We start from the raw sequence: 12,641 nt of genomic DNA, 5'->3' as shown, positions 1-12,641 counted from the left end.
ATTTCAAGAAGCTCTGCTGAGGCAGAATTCAGAAGCATGGCCTCTACAGTAGCTGAGATAGTATGTCTGAAAGGTTTATTCAAGGAGCTAGGAGTTGAAGTCAAGTTACCTGTGAGATTATTTTGTGACAGTAAAGTTGCAATTCAAATAGCAGCACATCCAATTTTCCATGAAAGAACAAAGCATTTTGACATAGTTTGTCACTTTGTAAGGGAGAAAATACTAGAAGGACTAATTTAGACACAACACGTTGGAACAAGAGAACAACAAGCAGATTTTCTAACTAAAGGATTATGCAAGCCACAACATGATACACTGGTTGACAAGCTAGGAATGAAAAGCATAATTTTCAATTCTTAGCTTGAGGGGGAGTGTTGAAGACTTAGTTAATTAAATATATTATGAAATTAGTTAGTTAGTTGTAGAAAGTTAGTTAGGAAAGCATCTTTGTTAGTTAGGAATTACAGCTGTCAAACTATGCCTATTCATATTTGTATATATTCATGTAAATAGTGTGTGAGCCATACAAATTGAATGAATAACAATTTGTTCATTCCCTCAAATTCTCTCTAAACTTTTCTTAACTCCCATTAATGGAGTCTCTCAACAAGAAGGATAGAGTGTACGAAGGCTAGAGCTGCATATCGATCGGTTTGATTTTGAAGTTTATCGATTTGACTTTTCAATTATCAATTTGTAAACATGCTAAACATTATGAAATCGTAAAAATATTGAATTATTGGTTATTGATTTTTATCGATTTAACCGTTAATATTTTTTTTTTAAAAAAAAGAAAAATCATTTTAAAATAAGGTGACAATCCAAATGAACCATGCACATGAAATGGTAGAATTCATCTTGCTCAAAAGCAAAAACCGTCACATTGTAAAATAACCGAACGTTTGAGACAACCTAAAATAAAAGTTTGAAACAAAAATCTAAGTCAAGGACATTATATACGGTATACCAAATGATATAAAATAGTAATTATTTAATTTACTGTGGGAAAAGTTTGAAAGCATTAACAATCGATAACACGATGATAAGAAAAACAAAATTATGTTATCGACACTGCTAAACCAATAACTCATTATTTATAAATCATTAACTTTTATTTGGTCCCGGTTATCAATTTCGATCCAATTTTGAACAAGTCTAAGGCAAACTTACAATTACCTCGTGGAGATAGAGAGACTGTTTTCGAAAGACCATAGACTCAAGTATAATCTCGACAAAGAAGAAGAAACAATGAAAAAAATATAATAGAGAGAAAGGTAACCATACAAAACAATGCGATAGTTGAAATATAATAAACAACATATGATAATAAATTTAAGGGTACGACTAGAACCTCTACACGACAAGATAACACTCTACCTTTACTAGTCTTCTACCCTAATATGCAACCTCCACTTCTTTCTACCTAAATATGAAGTTGCATCATTTCATGTCTAATAACATCTCCGCAATTTATTGTAAATAAAACTCCAAGATTCATCGCTTTTGATCTAGATAAGGAAGAGACTGACGTTCTCAATCCCACTTAGAACTGTTAAAGGCGCTCATATACATGAAATTAACAAAATAAATATTTTTCTCTTGGGATTTTGTGCTATCATAAATATATGACACATAAATGAAAAAATTACTGAAATACACGTCTTATGTTTCCCTTATTTTCAATATCTCTTTCTGTTTCTAAAAACATCTACAATTTCTTATTTCTCTCATGATGTATTTAATGTATTTGAGCCAATGTTTAATGTACTCGAGCTAGTTTTTAATGTATCTGAGCTACATATTATATATTCGAGCTAGTTTTTAATGTATGCGAGCTACATATTATGTATCCGGTTCATGTTATAATGTATTCGAGATATTCTTTAATGTATATGAAAGAAATTTTTTTAAAGGATTATTGTAATTAGAAAAAAAATAGAAACAAAATGTAATTTACTCTTTACACTATGGGATTCATGTAAACTATACTAAATGAATTTTGATAAAAACAAATATAAGATACTTAAAATTATTCATAAAAATATATGCATATATATAATTATTAAACATATGTATATATTTTATTGATTTGGTTCGATTATTTTTTTGATTTATTTGAACTAAATCAAATTAAATATTACCGATTTTGACAAGTGAAAATCAAACCAAATTAAATCTAAATGAAATTGATTTATTTAATTAAAAAAGAAAGGGAAAAAGGTCAAAAATTGTCTTCCGAGGGCCTCTTTTGTTGGGCTCGATTGTCCCAATTGCTATTTGATTTAAGGGAAAATTGTATATAATAGCAAATTAATAACCTAAATTAAATGGAATAGCTAGGGTTTGATTTAATTGTGCTCCATAGCAAACATTAGCTAAAATTTTCCAGCGTCTCTCTCCCAAAAATCTCGCTCGCCACTCTCCACTATTTCTCTCCTCTCTCGCTTTATACACAGAAGTGTATAATTCTGTTTCTGTTTTGTATAAAGCGAGAGAAAATTGTATATAGACATACAAAAATGTATATCTTCGTGTTAAACACTTAATTATGCAATTTACAAACATTTTACTACAAATATTGCAGAGAAAAAAGCCAACGAATTATACAATTGCGAATTATACAATTGCAGTGAAATACAATTTTCTCTAGCTTTATACAACAGAAGTGTATATAATGTGTTTCTGTTTTTGTATAAAGCGAGAAAAACATATATCTTCTTGCTATACACTTATAATTATGCAATATACATACATTTTAATTCGATTCAACTGTATGCAAAGCAAATTATACAATTGCAGCGAAACAGGCCAGCGAATTATACAATTTAGGCCAGCGAATTAACAATTTAGGCCAGCGAATTATACAATTGTATATGTATAGCGAATTATACAGTTTTATGTTTGCTATGGAGCGCAATTATGCAAACTTTGCTATAGCATACAAATATGAATTTTTTGTTTGCTATATGTGAAAGTTGCCCTTGATTTAATTTGTCAATTTATATCATGTTATTCAAAGCGTGAACACTTCTTACTTAGATTTTCTTTTTTTTAGAAGAACTAGGAAATAATACGAGTATGGGCCTATTGTAGAAAGTAGAAAAAACTACATATCTAAATAAATATTGCTAGCATTTCTATTCATTTATGGATTATGGATGTATAACGTAGCGATACTACAATACTTTCAACGAATCTCTCCCTTTTGTCCTCTCTTGCTCGTCGCTCTTTCTTCCTCTGTTGCTCGTTACCCTTTCTCCCTCTTTACCCTCTCTTTTTCTCTCCCTCGTCACTCTCTCTCCCTCTCCCCCTCTCTCTCCCCCTCCCCCCCCTCTCTCTCTCTTTCTCTCTCTCTCCCTCTCCCCCTCCCCCCCCCTCTCTCTCTCTCTCCCTCTCCCCCTCCCCCCTCTCTCTCTCTCTCTCTCTTTCTCTCTCTCTCTAGAAGAGCCACGTGACAGGTTTTCTTCTTTTTCTATGAACTTTCTCCTAATTTTTTTTTATGACAAAGGGAATCCGCATCCGCTATCCTTTGGGTGCGCACAGGGTAAAATCTCCGCTCCTACAAATTTGTGAGATTTTCTTTTTTTAAATATCAATTTTGCCTTCAATTCTAATAGAAAAACTCAAATATAAACACATATAATATGCACGAACGACAAAACCAAACTAATCCAAGCCAACAAATACTTTTTTCTTTCAAAAGGTATGTAATTACAAATTCTTAAACTAATTCACATAAATCTTAAATATTCAAACCTAAGTGTGTTTAGTATGGAGAAAAACATTTTGGGGAAAATGTTTTTTAATTTTCTTATGTATGGTTGGGTTAAATGTATTGAAAAATATTTTTCAAATCAACTCATTTTTCTCAAGTTTAAGAAAAATGACTTCTCTGAAAACACTTTCCAAAATTCTCTTTCGACCCCCAGCCCCAACCCAACCCCCACCTGCCCATCCCTACCAAACCACCCCCCCCCCCAATTTTTATTTTTTATTTTTAAGTTTGTTGTTAAAAAAAAATTCTCTACTTCAAAATTTCATTTTTACCCTTATCCCCCACCCCCACTCACCCCCCCAAAAATTTTTTTTTTTTTAAAAAAATATTTTCAATTTTAAAAATTATTTTCTACTCTATTAAAAATAACAGATATATCTCAAAAATATTTTTTATTTAAAAACCAAACACAAATCTTTTTCGAAGAAAATTTCTACTCACTAACTAAACATGAGAAAATCAGTCAAAAATCTACTTATTTTCTATGAAAAACATTTTCCTTCATACCAATCACACCGTAAATACTTGTATTTTTTTTTTATATAAAAAGTATATATCTATGCAGAAATACATTGGATGAATTAAAATTTTTGATGAAGATATCCAATACATATTTAATACCATGTATCTAATACTAAAGATACACACATCTTTTTCTTCTTTCTAAATATGTATCTATAACTCATACATTGATTACATAATATCACTATTTTATTTTGATAAATATAGTAGTATTAATACATCAAAACTTAATTTACCACTTCAAAAATTGAGGGGAAATTATGTGTATAAATAAATATATACGATTTAATTAGATAACTTAGCTATAGTTTGCTTCTATTATAATTCATGACCTACTTTTAGCTATAATTACACGGCTTAGTTTTTTTGTTTTGTTTAAAATTCACACGTTTGTATAGTATAATTTATATATATTTTGTATAATTCAAAATTTGTATAATATAATTTATATAACTTTTGTATAATTCAGAATTTGTATAGTATAATTTGTATAAAAATTCACACTTTTGATGTTTGTAATTGTATAAATTTATTATTTTAAATTTATATAAAAATAACTAAATTATACGAATATATCCAAAAATTATGCAAACTTGCATATTGTACAAATCCACAAATTATATAATGGCTATTTGCGATAGTTCCCCGTTACATAGAGCATGTATCTAGCCCAATGTCGAGTTATCCTACTAGCCCAAATTGTATTGTCCAGCCCAGACATCTGAAAAAGTTCTGTACATAAAAAATAAGAAAAGAAATTATTATTAGTGTCAGTAAAGCTGAATTTATATACGTGGAGCTATACTATTGGCTAAAATATGTTGTAGTCCTCTCCTATTGGTCGCTTTTGGCATGAACACGTCTCAGCAGTGTGAAGTCAGTCGTTTTGTTCAATATTCAAACGTCCGCCCTGTTCCGCGGTTTAATATTCTTTAAGCTTTTGCCGTGAAATTAACACAAATTTCATATTCATAAATTCTAGATTGTTCTAGTAGATCTAGTTAAAGAAAAAACGAAGCTATCGATTCAATCGAATTTCAATTTGTTGTGAGGAATAGTTTTTGATTCCTTAGATCTGTGTGCTTATGGCGCATAGAAGATCAAAGTTGCTCATCTTGTTGTGTTGTTTATCCTACACTTTGTCAATTGCCATTGCTGCGTGAGTTTTTTATACGAGTTCATCTCCTTTTTCTCCGTTGTGTTTTGTGTTTTTTTTTTCTTTTTTGTGACAATGTGTGTTTGATGTGTGCAGGAAGAGTTACTATGATATTTTGCAAATTCCAAAAGGTGCTTCCGATGAGCAGATCAAACGAGCTTATAGGAAGCTTGCGTTGAAGTATCACCCTGATAAGAATCAGGGAAATGAAGAGGCTAATAAGAAATTTGCTGAAATCAGTAATGGTATGTTGTGTTTAGTTTTATATGATTAATTATCTAATGCATATGCTTACCAGTATAGGATGCTGAATAGATCTAGATATCTGCAACTAGTTTGGTGCTTAGATTGCTAATTGTGTGATTGACTCTCATTTTTTGGGATATTTTCAGCTTATGAAGTGATTTCGGACAGTGAAAAGAGAAATATATATGATCGATATGGGGAAGAGGGTCTTAAACAACATGCTGCTAGCGGAGGCAGAGGAGGTGGAATGAACATGCAAGACATATTTAGCCAGTATGTTGAGTTTCTATAGTTTCACTTTATCCTCAATTGTATTATTTTGTGACATTGTTTTTGTTTGCTCACCTACGAATTATAGTTATTCAATGGTTGCATATTCTTTTTGGAATGAAATGAACCCGAAAAAATAGACCCCTATAATTATATCTGATTGATAGAGTGGTTAGGTGCATCTTATTGCAATGTCTAGTGTTCAGCGTTTTGTTAATCTTAATTTTGCAACTTCTAGCTGTGTTCTTTTCTCTTTTGTGTAATGCCACTGGATTGAAGTAGGATTAAGTTAGGGACCTTTCAACTTAATGATGATGTTCAACAAACTGATCTTGAATTAATTATGGCAAAGGTCAATCAGTAGGCACATGGACCGCTTATATAATTCTGATTACAAGCATAAGCTTAAGCTGTCTCTGATTGCCCTTACAGTTTAATCATGTACGGTTTATAGTTGGTTTCATTGTCATCTACAGATTTATAGCTGCTGTTGAATTTATCTCCCTTACATTATTCTATCAAAAGACTTTGTCCATTGTATGTTTATATTTGATATATAATGATTGACCCTTTTTCCTGCAATAGGGTGTCAGTGGTTTGTTTGTTTTACTTTTATATTTTTAAAGTACTGCAATGATGTTTAGATGTATTAACATTCCTTATATGTTAGCAAATAATTACAAATATGATTAAGGAAACTCATAGAAAACAAAACTTCTAACATGATTATACAAGTATAAGTAATCTAATATCTTAACATTCTAATAATAAATGAATCGTTATTTCTAGAAGTATATTATTATCATACTATACAATTAACCCTCCTAAAAGAAAATTATCAATTAAAGTATGTGATAATAAAAACATCACCCCATCATAAATAATAATAAAATTACATTTAAATAGCTAAATAAAATATGATAATTTTGAGACATGACAAAAACATGAAACCAATGATAAGTGAAAAAGTAAAATTTCGCTATGTATTTCTAAAAGAAATGTTACGTAATATATAATCACCCTCACAGTCTTACCAGATAGGAAAGATGCAATATTACAATTTGTTATTTGAGTTACTTCCGATCTTATTTCTATAGATTAAATAACTATTAAGTATCATTCATCTATTCTAGGATTATGAGGGTTAACTATGTTAACTAAATAATTTAACACATGAGTTGTGAAAGATTTGTTAGGTGAGCCCCGAGCGTTGAGCTTGCTTAGTGCAGATATTTTACAGAACTAAGCCCCACGCTTGAGTCTCGAGGCGTTTTGCTAGAGTCTCGCCCTAGCAAAAAGTTCCATAGACATACTTCCTTTATGGAAGTAATGTGTGAAGCGGAAAAAAGCGATAAGGCCCCGCTTTATCGCTTCACGCTTTAAGCGATGAAGTGCTCGCTTTACTGAACACTGGTGGTTTCCAAGTAATAATTTCTGCCTAGCTACTTTTTGTTTGTTAAATTTTTTTAATTTGTATTGTTGAGGTACTAAGTTACACTCCATTCATGTATGTTTGTCGGACATGTTCCCGTCAATCTTTGCCAAGTTATTGTAAACATTGGTTTACAATAACTCTTACATTCATCTATTTCTACTAGGCGATGACACTCCCCGCCTTCTCTGTTCATTTAGTTGTTTTTGTTGCCTTCTCTTGCAACTTGTGAGAGAAGTAAACATTGCACACACATGTACCATGATTTTCAAGTATCTTTTTTGAAAGGAATAATTCTGCTTAGTTTGTCTGGTTTCTCAGCCTCTCTACGACCACGAGGTAGAGGTAAGATTTGCCTACACTCTACCCTCCTTTATGGGATTCCACTATTCCACTGGATATGTTGTTGATTGTCTGGTTTCTCTTGAAGTTGTCAATTCGTTAATTTATGATGATCAAATGTGTAGCATGTGCTATCTTACTAACTGACAAAATGAATAACCACTGAAGGTTTTTCGGCGGGGGCTCAATGGAGGAGGAGGAAGAGAAGATTGTGAAAGGTGATGATGTAATTGTTGATTTGGATGCTACATTGGAAGACTTATACATGGGGGGCTCCTTGAAGGTGAAATCCTGTTAACTAACATGCTCATCTCTTCTAAATATTCCTTGTCAAATTGACATCATCGCCCCTTTACCACACGCAGGGGTATGACTATCTAGATAGTTGAAAGCTATCATATGCTTTCACATGTCTTCTTTTTCCATCAAACAACACAGGAATGACTTAAAGTAGAGATATAGGAAGTTGAAAAATAGTTTAGGTCATAATATTATATCCTAGAGTGAGGCATTCTTGCATTACTTGAGTCACCATGTTTGAACTCTTGGGCTACCCTAAGCCTAATTTTTTGTTTTTTGGTGATACCAGTTTTCATAATTCTTCTACATTTTTGTACTAATCAAGAAAAGTTTCTTGTATGATTGGTGAAAAATATAGGTTTGGAGGGAGAAAAACATTTTAAAGCCGGCCCCTGGTAAGAGGAAGTGCAATTGCCGAAATGAGGTTTATCATCGACAAATTGGTCCAGGAATGTTTCAGCAGATGACTGAACAGGTATATGTTCTCTCCGAAGTTCTAGATGTCAATTTCAAACAATTTGGTGCAGCGTCTCGATTTACCTTTGAACTCTGGAATTGTTCTGTTTAGGTCTGTGACAAATGCCCCAACGTGAAGTTTGAAAGGGAAGGGTACCATATTACTGTGGATATTGAGAAAGGAATGCAAGATGGCCAGGTGAGATTTCTTCTACATTCTTGACTTGGATGCTTGATGCTGTTTGTTAAGCTATTACACCCTTTATCTGTTTGCGCTGATCCCTTTCTGTCATAGACACTGAAATAAGCCTGTATTTATGATGATATACTTACTTCCTTGCACCCTTTTTGTCGCTAATACCCTCAGACTAAGTTGCGCAAATCTTCACTTTCTTTGCCATACCCATGTCGGAATTCCCAAAAACACTTTTCTTTTGGAGAATCCTGCATGCACCCGTTGGCATTTTTGAAGAGTCCGAGCAAAATAGCCCTCAGGAACTTCATTTGACTAGCAAAATAATTTTGTGTTCGATGTCCACATCTGGCCACTTAGAGCTGCCTGCCTAAACGGCGAAAGCCATGTACTTTTTGCTCTTACAAGTAGTAGCCTTTGCTAGATACTGATAAGAGGTGCACCTAAGTTCACTCAGAAACAATCTGATGGTGGTTCGTTTGAAAGCTCCCCAGGCATGTGGGGCACTTTGATATGAATGTAATTTACAGTTTTAGCATTTAAAATGTATATCTTGTCTTTGACGTGCTCTAAAGGAGGTTAATACCCTGTAGTTTTATTTCCTTTTTTCTGAAATAAAGGAAACATTTTAGAATTTCCTTAGATCTATCGAACTTTTCTTGTTTAAAACTGTGAGCAAAGTCATCTCATGTTTAATCTTCTAATTGGTTTCTCCCTTTTAGATGTACTAATATATTTGCGTGAATAATAGACATAAAGTTGAGTGGCAATATGTTTTCCCCTAGAAATTCAATTTCTTCATGCCATGTCTTGCTGAATTTGGTGTCTGAACAACTGGAACCTGCCTTTTTTGTGTTGTGTGTTTCTCGATAAGTTTTGGAATATGCTGGAGCCCTGAAATAATAGAGCATCATTTTTACAGGAAGTGGTCTTTTATGAGGATGGTGAGCCTAAGATAGATGGTGAACCTGGAGACCTGAAGGTTAGATTTTTTCCATGCCGAAAAAAATGGACTTGTTTCATTATGATGTATGTCTTGACTGTGACTTATATTGGTTCCTTTCAATACCTTGGAACAGTTCCGCATCCGCACAGCTCCTCATGACCAATTCACAAGAGAAGTAAACGACCTTCGCACCACCGTTACTATAACTCTGGTAATCTTGACATTCTCTTACTTACAATAGTGTCTTGTAGTTAGCCCTTTTATTCATATGGCATAGAATTGAACATTTTAATTTACCAAAAGATGAAGGTTCTTAAATGACACCTGATATAGTGCTAGTAGAGATAGTTCCCCTTATCTCCCCCTCACCTCTTGTTCTCTGCCCTTGTCTGCCTCATCATTTACTGAGCATGCATATGCTATCCATATAGTAATGGCCAACCAACACATGGTGCTGTAGCAGACAGTAGTTACTCTAGGATGCTTGGTTGATGAGTCAGCTGTAACCTAGCTTCAGCTACGGTTGCAGACCTTGTTACCTCAACAAATAATCCCATCTGATTCCCACCTAAAACTTCACTTATGCATGAGACCTTTGGTGCATTATAAGTGGTGTCACTGAGACGCAAACTATTGTCTTTACCTTTATTTGGGTCGAGATCACTATCAGGATAGTCAATCTTTGTTTCACTGTAACTCCTGGATTTCTGTTTGGAGATTACAGAACCTTTTTTCGTGAAGTTGACGTGGTTAATCAGTAACAACCAACGGATATGGATAGAAAGCTTCATTCCTGTGGATCTTAGAAAGCTAACTCCTTTGTTGATATAATGCTTGTACTTCAATCCAGGTGCAAGCTCTGGTTGGTTTCGAGAAGACCATCAAACATCTCGATGATCATCTGGTGGACATTAGTTCAAAGGTATATTTTTCTGTACATTTCTGGCATGCTAACCAAGTACACTTGTGTATGTTTGGCTGTATAACTGTGTACTGAAATCATTATTTATATTCTTCACTAGGGAATCACTAAACCTAAAGAAGTGAGGAAGTTTAAAGGTGAAGGGATGCCGCTACATTACAGTAACAAGAAGGGTGATTTATATGTTAAATTTGAGGTTCTTTTCCCCACGTCATTGACGGAGGACCAAAAGAAACAGATCAAGGAGGTTCTTGGTTAGGATACAGTATATCATTTGGTCCCAAGTAATGAATTCTGGACATCTGCTTTGAAGGTGCGTTGTACGTCAGACTTGGTATAATCTTCCAGGCGTCTGCGTTGTTTTTTTTCAAGGCCCTTGTACCAAATTCATATTTCCTTTTTTCTCAATTTTTGGGTGGAGGTTCTCATTTGGATTATAGAATAGAACCCATTTACATGTATTGAACAATGATTCATAGAGTAGATGGAAATATGTATATTACTAGCCCAGTGATTCACATATATTTGGATGACTGAGTAGCCTATTGTCTGCTGCTCTATTTTAAGATGGTTTACTCTATAATGGCATATGGAAATGTTGGTTTCAAACTTGTAGTCGCCGCATTTATGCGCGCATACAATATCAACCTCTATCTACCTGAAATCACATAAATACAAGATCAAGTTACACATACTTGTTTCTAATTAGGTGAATTCTTGCATCAAAATAGCACACATACAATACACTTGTATTGTTATTATTATTCAAAAACCACCTCAACTATCACCAAATCACTTGTAAGTCGTCGCACGCATACACTTGTATTTATGAGATACATTGGACATACTAGATTGTCTGATATCAACATCGTTGACATTTTTTTTTTTGAATTATTTTAAAAGAGTTGTCGTTTTAAAATATCATTTTGATATGATAATACACGTTTCATAACTTCAATCATCCATTTGATATAATATTTGCTTGTGAGTTACACGAGTAAATTGAGGGATAGGTGACAAAAAAATATTGAAATTAAAATTGTTGACCAAAAAAAATTGGTCAAGTCAAACTTTTTAAATTGGTGATTAAGATAACTAGAGTCCAAAATGTAATATTTAGAACTTCTAAACAATTAAAAATATTTAAAATAAATTAATCTGTAATTTCAAAATGTTTTGAAAAGTTTTCCTCTCATCTTAAGTTTCAAAAATTAAAATTTCTTTCGAAATTTAGTTTTTCCTCTTCTTCCTTCTTTCCAGATTCTTCTTCTTTCTTCATTTCTTTTTCTCTTCTTCTATTTACTTGTTTTTCTTTGTTGTTGCGATCGTTCTCGTTATTATTTATTATGTTTTATCACATTTTATCTTTTTTTCTTGTTGGTTCTTTTTCACAAACTAATTTGATTTAATTTTAAACTTTTTAAAGTTAGAAGTTATTGTTTCGTTTACAAAATCAAGCAATAGTTGAGGTTGTCACAATAACTATTGAAGTTATTCTAGCAACTTTTTGAAGTTTTTTCTTCTAAAAATTGCTCAGCAAAGTTATTGTAGTAACTGTTGAAGTTTGCTCAGCAACTGCTAAAATTGTTGCAGGAACTATAATGATTGTTATAGCAAGTAATAGAGTAGAGCAATGAAGGTGGAGATGATGGTTATTGTGGAGGCAGAGGTAAAGAATAAGGAGGTGACAACCATAATGGTAAAAGAGGAAGAATAAGAGAGTGGTGGCAATGGAGGAAGAATTGATGATTGTGGTAGAGGAGGAAGTGGTGATGATGACAGTTATGATGACAACGGCAGAAGGGTGGAGAGGAGAGATGGGGCGGGGGAGGGGGAGGGGAATAGGACTTTTATGTAAATAATAAAAATTGAGGATTTTGAAATTAGTGTCGTCACTAAGTCAATAGTTATAGCTTGCGTTACTTTTTCTTTATTTCGAAACTCTTTTGTCGCCCTTAATTCATTTGCCCGAGTTACAATACGCACCATTGTTTTATAAGAGATTGTCATTTTATGTTAGATTAAATATAAATTTTTTAATATGAAAATATTAAATAAATACAAATCTAAATTCAAACATC

General features: G+C 32.9%; 1 protein-coding gene across 1 annotated transcript; it reads left to right on the top strand.

Annotated features, from left to right (window-relative positions):
* Positions 1–5,110: 5,110 nt before the first annotated feature.
* On the top strand, positions 5,111–11,169 carry LOC101246562 (dnaJ protein ERDJ3B). The gene is made up of 10 exons (XM_004229357.3): positions 5,111–5,456; positions 5,550–5,698; positions 5,846–5,972; positions 7,912–8,026; positions 8,402–8,518; positions 8,612–8,698; positions 9,615–9,674; positions 9,772–9,849; positions 10,489–10,560; positions 10,661–11,169. The coding sequence occupies exons 1-10, from the start codon at positions 5,383–5,385 to the stop codon at positions 10,817–10,819; spliced, it is 1,038 nt and encodes a 345-aa protein (XP_004229405.1). The 5' UTR covers positions 5,111–5,382; the 3' UTR covers positions 10,820–11,169.
* Positions 11,170–12,641: the final 1,472 nt, after the last annotated feature.

This window comes from Solanum lycopersicum, chromosome 1 (assembly GCF_036512215.1).
Source record: "Solanum lycopersicum chromosome 1, SLM_r2.1".
NCBI lineage: Eukaryota > Viridiplantae > Streptophyta > Magnoliopsida > Solanales > Solanaceae > Solanum > Solanum lycopersicum.
This window is presented reverse-complemented; position numbering and strand designations above follow the sequence as displayed.